At 40.1% G+C, this 21715-nt stretch overlaps 2 protein-coding genes across 3 annotated transcripts; both read left to right on the top strand.

The window, feature by feature from the left end:
- Positions 1–956: 956 nt before the first annotated feature.
- Positions 957–14923, top strand: mov10l1 (Mov10 like RISC complex RNA helicase 1). Of its 2 annotated transcripts, none has more exons than XM_044357471.1 (27): positions 957–1068; positions 1437–1568; positions 1706–1893; positions 2202–2361; positions 2666–2778; positions 3015–3202; positions 3323–3463; positions 3757–4074; positions 4305–4502; positions 4839–4953; positions 5406–5583; positions 5688–5758; positions 5858–5949; positions 6076–6131; positions 6897–6991; positions 7077–7149; positions 7245–7426; positions 7731–7877; positions 8571–8692; positions 8815–8914; positions 9093–9239; positions 9488–9661; positions 9877–10026; positions 10785–10892; positions 13632–13772; positions 13885–13976; positions 14557–14923. In XM_044357471.1, exons 2-27 carry the CDS (start codon positions 1472–1474, stop codon positions 14582–14584), a joined length of 3474 nt encoding a protein of 1157 aa, XP_044213406.1. In that variant the 5' UTR covers positions 957–1068; positions 1437–1471; the 3' UTR covers positions 14585–14923. The 2 variants fall into 2 exon arrangements, with proteins under 2 accessions (XP_044213406.1, XP_044213405.1); XM_044357470.1 differs by having other exon boundaries at positions 961–1167.
- Positions 14924–16759: 1836 nt separating this feature from the next.
- On the top strand, positions 16760–20799 carry szl (sizzled). Its single transcript, XM_044357010.1, has 4 exons — positions 16760–19399; positions 19578–19744; positions 19902–19994; positions 20111–20799. The coding sequence occupies exons 1-4, from the start codon at positions 19116–19118 to the stop codon at positions 20419–20421; spliced, it is 855 nt and encodes a 284-aa protein (XP_044212945.1). The 5' UTR covers positions 16760–19115; the 3' UTR covers positions 20422–20799.
- Positions 20800–21715: the final 916 nt, after the last annotated feature.

Below are 21715 nucleotides of genomic sequence, written 5' to 3'. Positions count from 1 at the left end.
AAATGAAAGAATAATCTGTATTTTGTACCTGAGCTGCAATGTTTTTTGATTAATTGAATAGTTGATCAACAGAAAATTATTCTGCAAGTAATTTAGTAAAATATCATTTTCATTCATTTTCAAAGTAAAACTGCCACATACTTGGTGTTTTAAACTGCTCTAATGCAGAGAGAATTTGATGCCTTCCTTTGTTGTGTATGATAGTAAACTGAATCTTTGAGTTTTGGACTGTTGGGTTGGACAAAATAAAGAGAATTTTTCACCATTTTCTTATGTAGACAGAGCGATTAATTGACTAATCAAGAAAATAATCGTCGAACTAACTGATAATGAAAATAGTTGCAGCCCCATTATGTACTAAACTAAGAAAAAGTAGTTTTGTTTATATTTACCTAGTACTAACACTATGAGAATTGATCATTAATAAAATATCCACGTATCAATACTTTTGGTATTGATCATCCACGTATCACTACTTCATTATTGCATGCTTCAAGCCTTTGGGATCACTCAGAAATCCTTACAGGCAAACCTCCAGGAGTTAACTGCCAGCCTTCATCAGTAGTAATAAAATAAGCCTCCTGTTAACTTACTAATTGTCTTATGAACTAATACGACCAGTAAGAATTAGTAAGACCTGGGTTTTGTTCAGAGAAATGGATATAATGTGTAAACTAACTGCTCGTCAAGATGGTCAAGACACGAACTTTTGTGCCCAACCATTCTTTGAGCCACGTGCATCTAGTTTTCTTTAGAACAATTCTTTTTTTTTTTTTTTTTTTTTAACAGTTATAGACCTTTGAATACAGCCTTTATGAAGAGACAGACAATTCACAAACTGTACATTTAAATGTAAACTTACATTTTCGGGCAGGGGTCCCTAATGTCATCTGCTTGGGATACGTTTCTGGCAGGTTAACCAAATTAATCATGACACCGTCTCACGTCATAACCGTGCCACCGCGCCCGCGCACGTACGTACGTACATTCGAAGTTCGTGAGGCTTACTCAGGTTTCGATCCTTAACTTACACGCGAAATTTTATTTTCACATGTTGCGTTGAGAACGGTAACTTTAACTTTATATTGAAACATGTCCCCACCCATCCATTTTTTGTGAAATAATGTTTTCAGTTACTTGCATCTAGACAACGCTATTTGCGCTAAGGTGACTATTAGCTAACGTTATTTTGAAATATGCGAAATAGCATTTGCTAAGTAGTTAGCCTAGAGTTACCTAGCGTTAGTTGTGTAAATTTATTTATGTCATTTAAAATATGTATGTTCTATTTTTAGTAGTTCTTAGTTTCTGAACGTGTGAAGCTAGTTGCTAGAAAATAATGTGTAAATTTGACAATGACAGCATCTACATAACGTTAGTTGTCATGCTTGCGATGCTAAAAAAAAAATCCCCGCTCATCTGTCCTGTTTTCATAGTGTGGACTGCGAGCTACTTGGCCAACTCTGCAGATATGCTTACTGCTGTGCGGCGTATGCTGTCCACACTGGTTTCTCCATTGTGGAGGACAGTTGAGGTAGATGAAGAAGGCATTTTCTCCGGTGCACCAGGTAAAAACAACTAGTAACTATATCAATCAAGTAACGTTATCGCCAGACAAACTTATTGTAATTGTTATCGTTTTGCAAGTTGTATAAAACACTGTGATTCCTGTCGTGTTTGCTCCATATTTCCCTTTTCTGGTCAGGCATGGAGGATATTCGCCACTTTCGGGGCGGTGTGGTAACCCAACTGTGCCTGGACTATGGCATGATAGATGAAGCAGTTTACTTCACTAGTGCAGAAGTATTGGGCGGGATGCCAGTGAAAGAAGGGGACCTAGTGAACTGCATAGCAGTACGAGATGGTACCCAAGGGGGATGGAAAGCTTTAAGGGTAAGAAACCTGTGTATCCTTTTGCATAAACCTGCAAACTTTGTACAATTTACTTCCCTTCATTTTAGTTGTGTTTTTTTGGATATGGTAAATTAGACATACAGGCAATACAATTTTTCATGTGTGTCCCGTCTCTTTATCAAATGTTAGAACCCACTAAAAGTTTGTGTAGACTCTACTAAGCCCTTTATATAAATTAAACCAAAGGCTGCGTTTATTTTTGCTCCACTTACGTCAGTTCAGTTAGGAAAATAAGTTCATCACGATGAGCTTTGTCAGACAATACACCTTTTAATTCTGTCTTATAGGTGGAGAAGAGTGCTGATGCTTGGGAGGTTGGAGGATGCACCTCCCTAGAAGCTGACAGTATGCAGCTGCGGCCTCTCATTGGCACAGTCACATCATTTGATGGAGATGGTGGCTACATTAACCAGACCACTTACTTCCCACGCTACAGTCTTTGGGAAGGTACTGTTGCTGACTGTACATCACGCACTAAATTTGTTAGCCTCTCAGCCCCATGATGCTTTGCATAAACTTGCTCTGTTGTCTTCACTCACAGTGGCCTTTCATTCCCAGAAATGGCCAGAATCCTTTTGACTGATTTAACAGCCACCTATATTTTTATAGTTCATGATTGTTAAGCTCTCAAACTGAGAGTAGATTAGACAAACTTACAGCCACACCAAAATTTATTAGCAGTTGGCTGAAGGCTGATGTTAACTTCCCCGCCTGTTGGCACACTGTGTATTTTTTCTCTCTTTTCTGTTAGGTTATGAGCCAATGAAAGGAGACTGGGTCCAAGCAAAATATTTTATCAATCCTACCCAATGGACCACCCAGGCTCATTCTGTGGCCCCCTTACGCTATTGCCGTCTAGACCAGGTAACTGCATCCATGAAAGTTTTATCCTATACAGAATATACATAACCATTACAATTAAATTCCTTTTAGTACATCAATTACATTTGTAAAAGGTATTGTACTTAATTCTGTTACAGTTTTAGATGATTAAAATCTGATAAATGTGTTTCTGATCTAATATTAAAACCTTGTTTAGATATAAGTCTAAAGCCTTCTCTGATTCCTCTGCACTCCTTTTAATGATCCCCTGTCTCCAGGTGTGTGTGACCAGCATGTATGGTAACAATGGTGTGGTGGCGGACAGCGTGTTCTTTAGCCTGGACTCTCTGCTGCTGCCTGCCCACTACCAGCCTTTGCCAGGGCACCTGGTCAACCTGGTAATGGTGGAGAGCAGTCAGTCCTTCTACTGTTGGAGGGCCCTGTGCATGGCACCCTGCCTTAAGGGGTAACCATAAGTCTTTGAATTCATATCTTTGTCAGGAGTGCAGTAGTGTGCAAATTTAAATGAATTGATGCATATGAGTGATTTGATGTTTTTTTTTTTTTCTTGTTATTCTTGATGCAGTGCAAATTTTGCTGCTACACATCTACCAGAGGCTGAACTCCAGAGCATCTTCGAAAACAAAGGGGGGCTTGATGTAACAGACTATGGTCAGTTTGGGGATCTGATGATTGGGGATAGACAAGAGCTGGTGCTGTGGATACAGTGAGTGATCAAAGAAGCACAACAATGTTCACATTCCTAGTGTAAGAGTACATTAAAGCACTAGTATAATTAGCCTCAAATGTCTGTAAATTATATGTATAGTTGTTTTGATAAGAATTGGTATTTATCTATTATATTTTTATCTTTGCAACCTTCATTTAAGCCATAGGTTTTTTAATACATAAACTCTGAGAGAAAACATAAGGTCCAAATACCTTATTCCAGAAAAAATACTTCTTGCCATCAGTTTGAACATACTGTACCATATAATCTCCACTGTTCTCTCTGAACAGGAATAAAGGTTCAAAGACCCACAGGCTGAAGTACTGTGACTTTGCTGGCTGGGACTCAGAGGAACAGTTCACCCTGGTTACTGTCAAAGGGTCCACACCACTGAGACAGAAACAACAGCCTTTGCAAGAAAGCTGTTCAGTGTCTGGGTCTGCTCTTGAGCCTTCAGAGAAACAAGTCAGTGATACAAAAGAGGCGGACAAAGAAAATGGCAAGGAACTGAAGGAGACTCTCCATTCCTCTGGTCTGAGAAGCGAAGAGACTGAGGTGGATATTCAACCAGGAGAGAGGCTGTCTATTGTAGTAGGCTGTCAAGCAAAGTAAGTTATTTTTTCAAATCTCTATAGTGACAGTAGTATAAATAACAGGCAGTTGTTGAAGTGATTAATCAAAAAGATAAATGTCCAATGAAAAGTTTTTGGCTTCAGTTCAGTCTGGGCATGCTGCCGTGCAATATAAAATGAGCTCTACTTAAGTGTGAAGTGTATCTGTAATGTTCTTGTTGGTATGTTGTCTTTGGTGCTAATTCTGTTGGTGGGAAATTGCTCAGGAGCCTGGGAAGCTGTGCCGAGCTGCTACTGCTGCACTTCTCCTGTTTCGTCATCGGGAGGCGCCTGGAGGTCACAGTGGGTAGTGAAGAAGAGAACCTCCTGCAGCCCTCTGTGCCCTACAGTCCCAGTGATGCCCGGCCGGTCTCAACAATACCCAGCCATGTGATCACCGTCTCTGCTCCAAAAGATGCACCTAGGTATCAAAACAAGCGATCACATCACTCGCCGAGGAAGAGCAAGGAGCTTAAAATATATTGCTTACATGTCTACTCTTGCATGAAATGAAATGAATGAAATCATGATCTGTTTTTGTTTTCTATTTTCATAACGAATGGAGGATACATGAACTTAACTCAACATCAAGTTAGTTGCATTCTTGCTGCCTAACCTTCTATAAACAAGGCTTTGTTTATTGACCTTGTTTGATTTATGTGGGCGATATTGTTTTGCTGTTTCTAAAACAAAGGCTGGTATTTATACAGAATGAATCATTTGTGTCACTTCTTCTCTGAGATTAACTTTCCCTCCTCTAGGCTTACTAAGCGGCGTCTGCCAAGCTTCCTACATGCCTACCCGGTGCCTCAGGCCCTAAGAGACTGTGTGGAGGCAAATAATGATGTGCTGGTAGTGCAGCCCTGCCTAGGAGAGGTGAGAGTACCCATGATGAAGTTTGTGATTAAGCAGAGTTGTGTAACAAAAGTTGCAAAGCAAAGAAGAGTGTGGCTTTGGGCAGTTTGTACAATAAATGTGTTCATTAATGGCTCATTAGGGCTCTGTGGAATCTAAAGGAATCTACCAATATTTATTTATTTACTTTAAATATATGATTTCCTAACCTGCCAAAAAGATTTGTAGATTCCAACAAAGGCGTGAACCTTTGGTCTTTTCCATTTTCACCAGAAAAATGATGTATTATATGGAAAGACCTTTTAGTTGGAGCACACAGATTACCACGAAAATGGCTCCAGGGTTTGCTGCTCTTCGCCTTACCTCATCCTTTGTGTTTCTCTGGTGCGGGGGAAAGAAAAAAAATAGAAGTTGCCTCCAGGGATCAATTGAAATATCACATTTTCTGTCTCCTGCTGTGTCTGTTTGCCCAGGTGCTGTCACTATCCAACACTCATTTACGATTTTCAGCCCTACTCTGGCTGGAGGAACTGCATGCAGAGAGAGAACTGAAAGAATTCACCATCAACGGGGCCATTTTAAGGAAAGGAGCTGTCTACCTGCACCTAGAGGTCCTCGGCTTGGCTGAGGGTAGACCCAATCTCAGTATAGGTGAGGAGGCCTTTATTGTCTTTCTTCATCATTGCTGAATTAATGCAAAAGTTTTTTTTTTGTGCAACAAAACAATCATCTTGACCCACTCACCTGCTCTATAGGTGACAGAATAGTATTGAAGAAACCACGGAGTGACGGAGTGGTGATGGAGTATGTCAGTTATGTCACAGAGGTAGGGAGATATTTGATAAACATCTTATGTTCTGCATAACCAAACATAAATAGTCTTTAAATCTATACTTAATCTAATGCTCTGTTTTTGACATTACAGATCAATGATGAGAACGTGAGTTTGAGAGTGAACGCAGAGTTTCAGCGCAGCTATGTCGGAGAGCCGCTCGATGTGGAGTTCTCTTACAACAGGTGAGAGAGAGGAGAGCCAGTCTTAATATCTTAGATTGATTTACATTTATATTTCACCAGTGCATCATGTGTCATAGTTTTTCAGATTTTTAGTAATATGACTTTTTTGACTACTTCCATCACCAGGTTGACCATGAGGCGGTGTCACCACGGACTTGACCAAACAAAACAGTTTGGGGACGGTAAGTGAAGGTTTTAAAGTGATTGCTTTGAGTCTTCACAGCATATGTTTCCTGGCATTTTAGAGATAATAAATAGGACATGATCTTATTTTGGGATGACCTGTACTGTCACAGGTAATATACAGCACTTTTTGGAATCAAATACTATAAAAGATAATCCACTGATATAGGATTTGTCACATAGTTTGCGCTATAATATAATATTAAAATGAACTAATTAGAATTTTCTGAAGTGTTTTTGAATTTTACTAAATAAATCAACTCTATAATTTTTTGGATCATTTTAGGAACATACAGTATGGCGGGTTTTTATTTAAGCAGATAAGTGATTTACTTTATTGAAGGACCATCCTTGAGTGGGTGTTAAGAAATTGTCACTGCCACGAAATTGACTCCAGATGGTGCTGCTCTATATCTTTTCCTCAACCTTTTTGTTCCCCACACTGAAGGAAAGGAAAAAATAGAATTTGCCTGCAGAGTTGATTTCAATATGTCATTTTACCTGCCCAGCAATATCTGCTTTTGCATGTGTTTAGAATCATTTTTACTAAGAAAAATTACATTGTATTTGTTGGCACCTGCACAGCTGTTGAAAACACAAAATCACTAACAGAATACTTACATGTTTATTCAGTCTGTCCAGTCTTGGCTTACTTTTTAATAAGAGAATTACACTCCTCTTTTTATTTATATTGGAGAATCTCAGACAAGCTGTTATGGTGGTAATTTCAATTAAATTGCTGTCATTTTCACTTTGTTGTGTAGTTCTTTTCCCCTCTAGAGTGACTTCACAGACGCCTCAGTGGACAGGAAAGTGGATAGAGGAGGCAGAACAAAATAAAACAATGGTGGAAATGGAGGTAAAAAAAAAAAAAAGGAAAAACAAAAACATAAATGTCATTAAAACTTGCTTGATTTTTGAGTCTAATTGTATCTCATCACCAGGCTCCAGCCAGGGAAAATGGAAAGGTGTCGAGCATTTCAGTTGACATGAAGTCAAAGGCAACACAGACGAAAGGTATCTGCATTTATGATTCGGGGCTTGTTACAAACATCACTTGTGCATACTAGATAACATAAAGGGCATCACTGTTGTTTTATAATTGCTTCTAGATGGTAGGCTGCCATCCAAACCCATCCCCAGCCCTGGCCACTTCTTTAACCCCAACCTCAACCCCCCTCAGAGAGAGGCAGTGAAGAGGATCCTGGCTGGAGAGAGTCGACCCACCCCTTATGTGCTGTTTGGACCCCCAGGCACTGGAAAGACCATCACCCTTATAGAGGCCATACTGCAGGTGCTCACAAACACAATACAAAAAATCATTCATCTTAAGGCTAAGGGTTCCTCTAAGTAGACAATTTGGAAAGAAATCCATAAAAATGTGTACATAAGACTATGATCATATGAAAAAATTCTACCTTCTGTGTCCACCACTGAATTTTTTTTTTCACAAATGCAGTCCAAGTTGATCAATCTAAAAATGCAGGTCTTGCTATGTAGTGTGAAAAATGATCTGAAAACACTGTTGTCGATTGAATCCAACTAATCAACATTGTCAAAATGTGGATATGCCTGTGACTTCATCTTTCCACCTCCAGGTGTACCACTTTCTGCCCAGTAGTCGGGTACTTGTATGTACTCCTTCCAACAGTGCTGCTGACCTCATCTGCATCCGTCTACATCACAGTGGCTTCCTGCATACTGCAAGTTTGGCCCGTGTCAACGCATCTTGTAGGCAGGACGAGGTAATGTAGAGCATCAGGGGAAAAATAATTCACTGTCCAATTTCTATGGCTACAGACACGTCATTTAGGCCGTGTTCAGACCAAATCCGGCAATGTGTGAACAACAGCAGCCCTCCCATTCATTAGAATGGGGGCAGTGCGTTTACACTGCGGGGGGTGAGGACTGCATAAGGCTGAGCAAAAAAAACGCAGCGTTCATCCAGCAAAAAAGTTGAACCAGGCTCAACTTTTGTCAGAACACAACCTGATGTCGTCCGACAAGGCGCAACGTTGGCCAATCACATAAGCAGGCGATCAGACTGAAGACGCCCACGGGAAGAAGAACTCGTTTATCATGTAGCGTTGTAGCATCCTGTAGTTTGACGAGTTTAAATCACCACGCACTCGCTTGGCGTTGTATTGGGCTGCAAATCAGAATTTCTGGTTAGTATTTCTACTTGCAGTGACACACCCACACCCCTGCAGAACCCTGGCTAATTTGGTCTGAATGCGGCTTTATGTATGATCAGATGGATGATATGCATGCTCCCGTGTGGAGTCTGTACAGCGTCCATGGCCACCAGGTTGGACAGGAAGGTAAATAATACATGTGGTTGTTATAACGTGTTGCCTACATCCACTTTTAGCACATGCTTCATAATCTAAAACGTACATGCCATGATAATCTGACCTGTGATATGTTTTTTTCCATAGTTCATCCCAGAAGTGCTGAGACCATACTCGAGGGCAGGAGAGGACATTCGTCATGCCTCTTTTCACAGGATTGTGGTCAGCACCTGCTCCAGCGCTGGCATGTTCTATAACATAGGACTACAGTAAGTCCTGGGCTGTAGTCGGGATGGGGGTCAGCACTTTCAATGAGCAGCTTTTTTCCTCCCGCTTTCTCCCACTCTACATCCAGTTTGCTAACTGTGGACTTTTTTTTTTTTTGGCTCAGAGTGGGCCATTTTACCCATCTGTTCCTGGATGAAGCAGGCCAGGCCACAGAGCCAGAGTGCCTGATCCCCATAAGCCTTGTGTCAGAGAGAGATGGACAGGTCAGTTCATATATACACACTGTCATGTCCTGTTTGTGGTTGTAATTTGTATTAGCCATGTTTCCACTGTGGATGCAACATCAGTTTTCCAGACGTGTGGTTATCACAATTATTACTAAACAGAAAACAATGAGCCCTATTGATTAAAATTAATTTCTTTTTGTCCTTGCCTGCTTAGATAGTGTTGGCCGGAGACCCCTGTCAGTTGGGTCCAATAGTGAAGTCCAAGCTAGCCTCTGCCTTTGGCTTGGGGGTGTCTTTGTTGGAGAGGCTTATGGCCAACCCGCTGTACTCCAGACAAGAGTGGGGATACAACCCTAAGCTGGTTTGTCAAAATCTAATGTGTTTTCAGCCAATATAAGGTGTTAATATGAAGCAAGTATCAGATTGATTCACAAAGATAATGCAAATACATATCTTCATTTTAGATCTACTGTACCTTCATATAATCATTTATTTTTAGTGCTGTTTTTGATACTGGTTTGCTAGTGTAACAAGATCAGGCTCACATGACTCAACTTAGCAGAATGTACTGTGTCATACCTGCCTGTAATTTGTTTTTAACTACTACAGGTAACTAAGCTGATCTACAACTACCGTTCACATGAGGCCTTGATCACGCTGCCCTCTAAGCTCTTCTACCAGGGGGAACTGTGTTTTAAAGCTCCCAGGGCTGTAGTGGACTCCCTCTGCCAGTGGAAAAACCTGCCCAAAAAAGGCTTCCCTCTCCTCTTTCATGGTGTCAGGGTGAGTGAGACTTAAAAAAATATGGCTGTGGTCTTGCAAAGCTGATAAGAGACCTATTCCGTATCAGAGGTTATGAATCTATATTGTGTTACCAGCTTTTTTTAAATTGGTACATCTCTACAGTTTAATCCTAATAGATCCTTGTTTGGGTTATAATCACTTAAATTTAATGGGATATTTAGCTCTAGCTTTTCACTAATTTTGCTCTGCTTTAGGGCACAGAAATGAGGGAAGGTAACAACCCATCATGGTTCAACCCAGTGGAGGCTGTACAGGTCATGCTCTACTGCTGCCAGCTGGCAAAGAAGCTCTACAACCCTGTGGATGCCTTTGACATCGGCATCATTGCCCCCTACAAAAAACAAGTAAGACTGCACAGACTGCAATCTGTGGAAAATGCACTGTGTCATATTAGAGGTGCGTAAGAAATCAGTTGCACGAGTGAGGAAAAAAAGCTATTTCAGTGTCACTTGACATTCAACCCAAGACTTAAAGGGCAATTCCAGTATTTTTCAATCTGGACCCTTTTTCCCCCCATCATGTGGGGTCTATGTGACTAATGGGGACAAAAATCTTTGTAATTGGTCCAGTATTGAGCGACATTCGCTTTGGCCAGCAGCTGCGAAATGGGCTGCAATGTTAATCCTTGGGGACACTTGTGCCCATCAAAGTATGTCCACTAAAAGTGCTTGTTTTTGCCACAGACAGGCTCAGATTGTTATAAGTGTCTGACAATGTAAGTAAACATAGAAAGTAGCCGCCTGTAGCAGCATTATGTCTAACTGCATAGGGAATTACATCTGGGGCAGTTTGCTGGCTAACCAGACCACCCACATATTCATCAGCGCATGCCAATTTGTTTACATGTATGAGGCTGACTTTCAATGCGGTTGGACTGTAAGGCTCATTACTGGTCCAATTCCAAAAAATGTTGTCCCCATCAGTCACTTAGACCCCAAATGGTGGGAAAATTGGATTGGAAAATAAAGGAATTACCTTTTTTAAATGGCTAGTTATATGAATGTATATGTAAGAAATTAAATAGATTCATTATTTTAATGTATTAAGTGGTGCTATACATTCTGTAATCAAAAAGTGTCCTTGTTTTCTTATGTCTCTCCAGTGTGAGAAGATTCGTGTGCTGCTGGGTAAAGTAGGCTTATCTGACATTAAAGTGGGATCTGTGGAGGAGTTCCAAGGACAAGAGTTCCTGGTCATCATCATCTCTACGGTAGGCAAAATCTGAATTTGGGTAATAGAAGTAGCAAACATCAGAATGTGCTTTCTTCTAAATGTGAGGTCCGTTGTTCGGTTTTAAATGGCATCTATTCAAATGAAGTTTGGATTTCTGTGCAGCAACACAGCACATCTGTGGTGATGATGCATATCACAATTCATCTGATAACATTTTTCTGGCTCAGTCCAGAGTTGTCATGTGCCAAATGTGGTGCCAAATGTGGTGAGGATTAATTTCGAAAGCTCTGAAAACTATTTGGACAAAAAAAATGTGGTGAATGTGTTTTTGGCTGCATAGAAATATTTGTTGTGATCCAGGGAATTTAGGAAGAACATACTTTCTGGAACAGTTCAGAGGGCACTGACCATAATTTGAAATCTGTCCTTACAGCGCTTCCATGTGGTCCCTGTTATTTATTTGTTTATTTTTTGAGTGAGACATGAGACATTGAACCTATCTGCCGAGTTTAGTTGAATAATCTCAGCAGTACTAAGAACACAGAAGGTTCCAGAACCTTAAAAATATCTTGTTTATTTTGTACTAATATCACTCCAAACTATGTTTGTTATTGCACATTCTCAATATTATCTATGTCCATCCCTTTTCTCAATTACAGTTTGCATTCTGTTGTATTAATACAACATGCTTTTGCAGAGTTTGACTTCTAACTGGTCTAACCTCAGGTTCTCAACTTGTCTACCCTCAGGACCCACATTTTTCCTTAATCATTAAGTCATGACCCAAATTTTTGAGCCACTCATTTGTTTTTCACAAAGACATAGTGTAGTAATATACACTGCCTGCTGTTAAAAACATGAAATAAACAAAGTGTAACAAAAGTGCAACTAGGGCTAAAAACCCAATGAAATAAAAAAGCAGACTTATCTTGAATTACAGTCATATTTGCTTTTTAAACAAGTTTAAAGTGGTGATGCTCATCAAGTTTTTTGATGAACTGATTCTGAACTGAACTGTAGCAGAGATTACCCTATCAGGGGATACATACTGAGCAGCATTGTGTCATGAAGAATATTCAGTAGTACTTTACTTGAACCCTTCATCATAAGGCTAACAACAGATAAGTTTGGAGGAACTAATGGGATAACTGGGATGCTTTTTGCTCCTGACAAGAGTCTCAAAGTCTGGGGTGATGATTACTTTTTAAGGCAGCTGGATTCGCAAGATCACGCAAGAATCCATCTTGTCAGGCTTCAAGTTATGCGCTTGTGTCTGAACCACCAGTTGTTCGGATCAATCAGCGTCCTATGAGGATTCTGCTGTGGTCTGTTGTTTGATGTCATTGGACATTTTTTCAGTCTGCCTACATATGGTATCATTCGACAGTGGTAATGGCCTTCAGTTTATTCACTGCAGATTGATCCAGCACCTCTCTGACCATGTCAATGACTGCAGGTAAGATAAAGTCTACTGCAGTCGTGAGGGACTTCTTGGACTTTGCAATACAATGAGCTGCATAGTAAGATGGACAGAGTGCAATATTTAATGTAGTTGGTGTTGTATTTGTGTTTCGCCATGTTTAGAAATGCTCAAATGCGCATTATCTACTGATGTGACAATGCTAGTTTGGATGATATTGTCATGACGACTCTGGCATAACCGGTACTGCACGTGTGCTGCATCATAGAAAATGTATGTCCTTAACAATAAAAGCACAGCATCAGAAATTTTGTAGACTTCAAAATAAAAGTTAGATTTTTTTCTCTCTACTTTTTTTTTTTTTTTTTTTCCCCACACATCCGCGAACCACCAGTTGAGAACCACTGCTCTAGAGCACCAATGTGTTTTCCAAAATGATGGTAAATATAGCTTGTTGACCCAAGTGATAAAGACAGACAAAGCAGCAGTCCTTACTTTTTATATCTTGCACGTCCAAATGATATGTGAGCAAGATGTTCACATACAGTTCAGATACATCCAATCATTTTATGTAGATATAGAAACAGATTTGTATCTGTTCTAAATGATGTCCTCATAAGTAATAAATATCAACTTTAGTTGCTAACTAAACTGCTAACAGTTCCTTTTGGTAATTGTGAGAGAGTACGTATGTAATATACACAGCACAGTCTGAATATGTTGATCTGTAGTTATCAGTAGCTTGTGAATTGACTGAATTCTATCATGGTATATTGGCTTCTCCTGGTGGACTTTATAAACAGTATGAACCTGGTAGAGAGCAGCACAGTTAGCACCATATCAAAAGCAGACATAAAACATTTTAAGTTTATCATTTCCCACTTTTACATGATGGAGAGCAGGCTACAAAAATTTTACCAGCCGTTTTATCATGAACTGTTTACTAGATTTTTAGAAGTGCACCATGGTATGGATGTTGATGATTAGGATGTGCCAGTTACAGCTTTATTGCTTGTACAGTGTGTCGATCGATCGGATATATACTTTGATGTGAGGTATACCAATATCAATTTTGCAATGCTGTTGGATTTCTATATTATTGGCTATATCAATATGAATGTTTTTCTTTTAGATGAGCTAACCTATGTTTGAATAAAACTCACTGGCATAACACTTTAACTACGAGCAAACGTCACATTAGTGTTGGTTCTAACTGAAAAAAGCCAAAAACTGTCAGATAAAGCCATCCATTTCAAATGGAGAAAAAGAGTGTGGAGAAGACCCATCAGTCATAACCTTCTCACAGTTTATCCCCTAATGTGACAATTACTCTAATTTAATTTTCTTATCATACAGGTACGCTCTAATGAATCAGTACAGAGTGACGATTTGCAGAGTGTGCTTGGCTTTCTGGCCAACCCCAAACGCTTCAATGTGGCCATCACTCGCTCTAAAGCCATGCTAATAATTGTTGGAAACCCTCATATTCTCATTAGGGTGAGTGAAACTTGAAAGTGTTATCCTATGTATTATTAAAATATTCGATTGTGTTGATACTAGTGTATTATACATGTTTTATGTACCTTACATGCCTTTTATATCTCTCCAGGACCCATGCTTCAGGGCTCTACTGCAGTACTGCTACATCAATGGGGCATATCTGGGCTGCGACCCTCCTCCCTCCCTAAGAGACTCTCACATGTATGTAAACTAATGGCCCATCATGTTCTCTTAATTCAAAATAGATACTTATAATTATGATTGCAGTCATAGGAGGCAATACAAATCAAATATTTTTATGGGAAAACAGTAAAGTGTACCTCAGCAGTGTTGCTAAACCATTGTTCTGTAAGTAACAAAGGGTGCTGCCACTTAAGACTCATATTATTCAAGTAATTTGCATTGAAAAGGTGACGTATCAGTAGAGTAGATGGATAACAGTACGAATGCCAACGTTCAGCGTATTTTTGTTCTGGTAAAATTTTAGCTGCATGCTTTAGGTCAGTGTGGAAGAAATTTCCAAGATGTAATTATTTACAATATAAAACATTTATAAGTCTGTGCTTCGATTAGTTTGTTGGCAGCATCCAGTCTAATAATGTTATTTAGGATGCTTTCTATGTGACTGACATCTCATTGGAGTGGACTGTACAATACAGTGAGCTCCACCTATATGCCACACTCAGTGAGCTTAAACATTAACAAGAACATTAACAGCTTTAGTTTGAATCCGGTTTGGCCGATTATGAACCCAGCTCTTCTTCTCTTTTTATACCCACAGAGGTGCAGAGGAGCAAAGGAGTACATAAGAGGACGATGCAATCATGGATGTTGTACCTCAGCTCTGACAACCTGACTTATTGTGTTCAAAGTTTGTTTTTTTTCCCCCCTTTCACATTTCTTTGGCTCGTCTCTAAGTTGACTGTTCACAAAGTGAGCTGTAGCTGCCCTAATCATTGCTAACTGAATTGGTTTGAAAACAGAAATTTCATGTTTCTGTGAGAGCCAAATCCAGTCCCACTCGGGGGTAGAGAGAAAGATGACGCTAGCGTACGCTGCACAATTATTTCTTTGTCCTGTGTTTATTACGCTGATGTGCTTGACTGTGCATAAGATTTTCAATTAAACTGTTTCAGATTCTGGGTAAATTATTGTCAATTGCATCACAGCAGTTCCACATCTGCCAAGGCTGCACAATAATGGTGCTAAATGATTTGAATGGCATTGGCCTAAATTGAATCACAGAAGCTTCTAGTGCTTTAGTATCAGCTCTTTGTTGAGAAGGAGAAATTAGATGCGAGACAACATAGTAGTTTTTAGTATGTTGTAGAGTGTGTTAACTCGGTTTAGCATACAGAGTGGATCCACAGTTGTCTGCACACCTCGGCGTGGCAGCGTCTGCCTGCAAGGCTCGGAGACTGGATGTGACAATTGAGTGCTACTGACAGTCTGCGCAGGGACTGTCAGTCCTACTGGAGCCCAGCAGGATGGAGGGGGAGGGGGAGGAATAGAGGGGAGAGAAAAGAGGCAAATGGGGGTTCAATCTCTTAAGTTAATGAGTCTCTTACGTGCAGGGAGGAGACAGCTTTTATCTGAGTGCACTGTGCTACAAGGGAGCCCATCTCAGACACCCCTTCCCCCCCCTCCTTTTCTTCCCAAACACGCCTCTGTCTTTGATGTGTGTCTCAGGTGTTTGTTCCGCTGTCCCACTCTGCTAGTGAAACTGTACTGTAAAGGGAACATAAACTCATACAGAATTTACATTATGCTTTTCAAATGATGTACAAACTATTACAAACTGACATCTTCCCTGGCTGGATATTGGAGCATTGAGGCTGTACTTGATAATGTCCTCAGGTGACACATTTTAAAGTTGGTCGATTGACACTAACTTAATGACTGACCCTGCTCAGAATATTTGAAACATCCCATTCAGACTTGAATGTGGAATCAATCGGTAACTATGAGCCAAAAATCATCCTCATATCCCAGTTAAATTACCATTTTGTGCTGTCATAATTAGTTATTGAGTTATTCTGTTTTATGGAGCAGCTCCAAGATTTGTCTCCAAATGATAACTTTACATACAATCTACCATTTCTGCTGATAAGCTTAAGAGGATTTTTTCACAAATAAATGCTGACCTGTGCTATATTTCTTTTATAGTGCTAGATAAGTGATTAACATGAAGACACATATGACACAGAACAAGACCAGAACGAGAACCAGGAGAACCAGAACCAAACAAACAAACCAAAGCAAAAAAATAATTTTGAGGTACTTTTACTTTATTTCATCTTCACTAGATGTATTTGACAGCTTTAGTTACTATTCAGATTAAGAGCTGACAATGGATAATATAACAGGATTTTAAAATACAACATTGTTAAAAATTAAACCAGTGGTTTCCAACTTTTTTGGCTTGTGATGTCTTACAAAAAGCAGTTCACATTTCAGATATCTGTAAATTGTTAACAGCTGCACCAAATAGTGATTTTTCCCTCTTAACATCTCACATGGTTTCATTTCAATAAATGTTCAAATCATCCAATATTTCACCAAAAGTTAAAGATTGGGGAAAAAGTCCAAAAACTGAAAACAGATTTGTGTATCAAACTTTGTTTTTTCTTCTTTCATCTCCCATCAATCATCTCACGACCCCTCAGATTTATCTGGTGACCCTTTGTAGGGATCCAACCCCTAGTTTGGGAACCACTGGACTAAACTAGCTAATTGTATATAAAGTAGTTCAAACTAGGTCCACCTCCAGCAGCTACAACAGTAACATGCTGCTTACACACTGATGCTTCAGTATTCATAATCTAATGTCATATATAATAATATATCAGTCAGAGAGACGAAAGACGTACTTTTATTTTAATACTTCAAGTACATTTTGCTGCTAATACTTATGTACTTAGGATTTTTCATGCAGGACTTTTACTTGTAAGTATTTTTTTACTTGGAGTATTTTTACATTGCTGTATTGGTACTTTTACTTAAATAAAAAAAAATCTGAGTACCTCCTCCAGCACTGGCTATATTTTTAACATAACAAAGATTGTTATTTTATGGTGGATTTTCCATTTAAGCACAGGCACCAGTGCATGTTCTGTGAAACAATTTGGCAGTGCTGAGTCAGATGAGCTCAGTTGCAAGATGCAAAAAATGGAAATGGCTTGTTTTGTTGGTGCAAAAAACAGACTGACAATGGTGTGAAAAATATGTCCAGATATTTCACCTAAACTGCTGTGAATTTGAACAGGATTGTGTTCACTAACAAAGAAGCAAATTGCCAAGTTAAGTGAATATGCTGACTTTTCACGTGTAATGAGACACACATCAAGTCATGTTTTGGTCGAGTATACAACAAAACAGTTGACTTGGGTTGAACATTTATTGGTCTTTTTTTAAAGATTTTCATCTGCCTTTTTTAAAAGCCAAATCTATTTTGGTTGGGTTGTCTACTGGTCTGTTTGACAGACAGGTGCCTAACCATTCAGCTCATACTCTATCACCTCCACATTAACAGAGTCAGGGGTAGGCAACACATTACCAAGACAGACACGATGTCTACAGGGCAGCCATTAGGCCCAACAACAGGCCCCTGCTGGGCTACTGGCAGGGGGAGCTTGTTAAATATGTGGACCTATTGTTCTCCCAAATTGGTCTGTGACTCTAATTGTCCCCTCTTACGGTGTGTACTCGTCTACCCGCGCTGGAACCAGCCTCCACTCATCAGATCAGGCTGTAAAAGTTGGCTAAGCTGGGGCCGATGGAGGGCTCTGGCTGGCCACAGGAGTGTAGTCCTTGCTGGAAGCAGGGCTGGTACAAAGGCACAGAAATGGGAATAAAGCCAACCGGAATCGGCTTTACTTTGGTGTGTCTGTAGCCACAGTGACCATTGCAGGCTGGCTTAGATAGAGTCCTCTGATTCATGAGGGAAAGTCCTGAAAAGGCCCAGAGGCATCAGCCCCAGATACACATCTAAATCTGGAGACAGACGACATCCAAACAAATACGATGATACTGTAATGTGGTTCTATTGTTGGATTAAGAGGCCTAAGCACATGAGACAGGGAGAATGAGACAAATTAGCACTTTTGTCTGTGCCACCAGTCTGCATCTCAGGACGAGATCTCTGGTCTCTTGAATGGGATGTTGGCATGTCATGACTCTGTCTGACAACAGACTTTGCATGTTGTTCTGGTTATAGTAATAAATATTCAAATAAAATATTGGTTGTCACAAAATCTATATTTTTCAGTTCAAATGAAAGATCCTGATCAGAAAAAAAATGTATGTATATGTCCTTTGGATAGGGAAAATGTCTCCGGCTGCAGCATCACACTGAATATGCGTGAACTCATTCTACACTGTATAACATAGATGCTAGTGTTTTCATGAGTGCCATATCCAGTAGCTGGTGATGCTGAGTTTTCTTTGCTGTTTCTGCACCAAACAAAAAAAACAACAGAGGTGAGCTTATAGTATTTTGCATGTGGATCTGAGTTTGTGTTATTGGCAGATCAAAGCCAGGTGAGCCAGAAGAGACGAGGCTTTGCTAATGAGAACTGGAGGCTCTGCCGATGAAACCCTCCAATTAGGGAGCAGGGACACATGAAAGAGACTAACAATATGAAGGAGACTGCCTGTCTGTCTACAAAAACCTCAGATTTCTTTCTTTCATTCTGAAGGAACTTTCAGTGATGCAGGTTGTCAACCTCAGCTTCATTTGCCTTTCATCATTTTAACTTTTCACTTATTGTTTTTAAAGCACAAATTCAAAGCAGTTTTAATAAAGGAAGTGGACAAAACTGAAAATTAAAATATTCACTTTTTGAGGTGATTGAATCACTATTGCAAATTGCAAAGATCACAAGGTTGCGCGCCAAGTAGCCGTGTACACTTTCTACACCTAGAATTAGAGTTTTTCATCCTTCTTTCAAGAAATGTTCCAATTTTTTTGACCTCCTGGATTATGAAAGCAAATGAAGAACATTCAACCTTGTGTGACTGGGCTTCACTCAGTGAAAGGTGGGTTGTGATTGCCCATTGTCCCCCCTCCCTACTCACCCTCACACACACCCTCCATCTGCTTACTACCCCCCCCCGCCCCCCCCCCTTGTCTGCAGTCATCACAAAACAAGCCGTTGTCTCCAAACACATCGTCTCTGCGTCTTTGATAGGTAGTTGATAACAGACATACAGACTGATGGGGCTGGCTGACCTTGCTGTATATAAAGCGAGCAGCAGCAGTTGCAAAGCCAGTTGAAGACAGGAGAGACTTCTGCCAGCAACCTCAGTGAGAGCTCATCTATCTTCCTTGTGGACATTATAATGGCTCAAGTGATCATCACTGTGGCTCTCCTGGCTATGGCATGTCCTTTGATGGCGTTTGACATGGGTCAATCCACCCGTTGCGTCACAATCCCTAACAAGATGAAGGTGTGCAAAGATGTCGGATATTCTGAGATGCGGCTGCCCAACTTTTTGGGCCACAGTAACCTGGAAGGTGAGGTGGTGCCACGCTCGGAGGACTGGAGACCCTTGTTGCAGACAGGCTGCCACCCCCAGGCCCAGGCCTTCCTCTGCTCCCTCATTGCTCCTGTCTGTCTTGACACGTAAGGAGATTTTATATTTCTTGTTCTTTTTTCTGTCTTTGTAGTTTATTCTCTTTTGAATACTTATTTCTCTACAAATTTGTAAAACAAAACACCCTGTCTGTTTTAAACTTTGTTTTTTTTAATCACTTTTACAGTAACTTTGCATTCATTGTGTAACATTTTGACTTTCTTTCAGTTTTATCCAGCCCTGCCGTAGTCTGTGTGTGGCAGTCAGGGACAGCTGTGCCCCGGTGCTCGCCTGCCAGGGTCACCCATGGCCTGAGGCACTTGACTGTGACCGCTTCCCTGCCGAGGAAGACATGTGCCTTTCTCCCCTTGCAAAATTCAGCCACTTTGCCAAAGGTAAGGACCACAGACTAATTTTTAGAATGCTATTTTAGTTAGCTGTTTGTCATCCCATTGGCAGAATAGACTACCATGAGCTTGCTGTTTTTTGGTTTACTATAATTACTGCAAGTGCCCTGCAGTTAAATTAAATTATGTTTAATTTTCATCACAGACTTGCCCAAACCGGCCTGCCAAAACTGTCCTTCTGTGGAAGAGGCTCCTGCAATGAAAACAGTCCTGGATGCTTTTTGCCAGCATGACTTTGGTAAGATTCAGATTTTTTTTTTTGTAAAAGCTGTGGTACGTTGATTTGCATCAAGTCATGGTTGTGTTTAATTTTCCAAACCAGATGATTCAATTCTTTTTTTCTCTTCTCTACAGCTGTGACTGCCAAACTTCATCGTCGTCGCCTACCCATGGGAGAGCCAGAATTTGAGGTAGAGGGCCGGGTTGAATTTATCCGCCAGGGGCCTCTGCTGCCTTATGACACCCAGCACCTCCTCCAACAGTGGCTCCTCATCAACCTTCGCTGTGCTAATGCCCTTGTGCGCCCCGGACGAGCACAGCTTTATGTACTAACTGGCTCTGTGCAGCCTGACGGCACCCTTGCTCTCACCCGACTCTTCCCTTGGCACAAAAAGGATGCAAACATTGCTGTGGCCACTCGCAAGTGGAAACATCATAGATGTTGAATGGACTTACATTTAAATACTGGAGCTCTGAATCTGTGTTTGAAGTGTAGCATTGCATAAGAAGAACCTTCTTGTATGATTCTACACTTCAGACACACAAGATTTGAGACAAAATCAAACAGAAATTTTGAGATGGAGAGTTTCTCGGCTTTGGGTGTTAATGGAAATTTGAAAAGTAGGCTAAATAGAAATGAATATAAGAACGGAGCTGGACTCGGACATCAATACCCTTTGCTTCCTTCAGCTCACCATCTCATCTCTGCTCTTACAGCACACAGTAATAGAATGCACTCAAACATGTACATAGTATTAATAAATGTAAAGTGATTGTATATTCTATTTTCTATAAGGATATTGATGTATTTATGACATCTTTTTGTACGTTGTGGAAAAAGATGACAATAAAATATTTGTTCTGTAAAATTATACTTGATTGGTATTTGTGATGCTTGACTGCAACCATTTTGTTGATCATACAGCTTAGCATTTTATAGCCTGGAATAATTTAGTTTGCTGCGAGTAGTAATCACAATGAAATCTTTGGGTTGCCCTCATTACTCAATACTCATATCGCCACAAGGTGGCACACTTACAAAGATGCAGAGGACTTCTTTACCGTTGGGGTGCCATGCCTTTTCTCATTGCAAATTTTGAAAGACCATTTATAATGAAATATAAAAACAAAGCATGCATACATGTCCATGGGGATTTTTTTACTCATTCTGTTTAAAAACTTCACTTTATAAGGTTTTGCATTGTTTTAACAAATTGGTTGTTCCATAATGCTGAAAGTGGCTTTAGTATAAGAAGTCAAACTGTTCAGAGTGACTCACGACTCTATTCACAGTAGATGGCCTGTGGTATTGCCCATACTGTGTAGAGCTAATGAGAAGATGAATCACTCACTTTACATTTGAATAGACTTGTTTTCACTATCAGGCTGAACAGACCTTCACTAGCTAGGGTTGCTGAACAAGGAGCTGATTCAATACATTTTTGTGACGCTATTTAGTTTCGATGCTCTTAACAGGCAATGGGCTGTCTTGTAGTATGAAATAAATACATAATGATTTTAAGTGATGTGAATATTATTAGTTGCCCCACCAAGCACTAATTATCTTCCATGTATGAGTTTGTTTTATGGTTCATCTCTTCCCTTGAGGACAGCTGATTAGCGGTGAGTAGCATTGAAGTCATAGAAACATTTTTCCATATAGAGTAATAACACTATAATTTATCACATTTTTATCAACTAATAAAGCATGAGAAATATATTACTACTTTATAAAGATAG

The sequence above is a fragment of the Thunnus albacares genome, chromosome 7 (assembly GCF_914725855.1).
Source record: "Thunnus albacares chromosome 7, fThuAlb1.1, whole genome shotgun sequence".
Lineage (NCBI taxonomy): Eukaryota > Metazoa > Chordata > Actinopteri > Scombriformes > Scombridae > Thunnus > Thunnus albacares.
The sequence above is the reverse complement of the archived record's forward strand: the minus strand, read 5'-3'. Positions and strand labels throughout refer to the sequence as shown.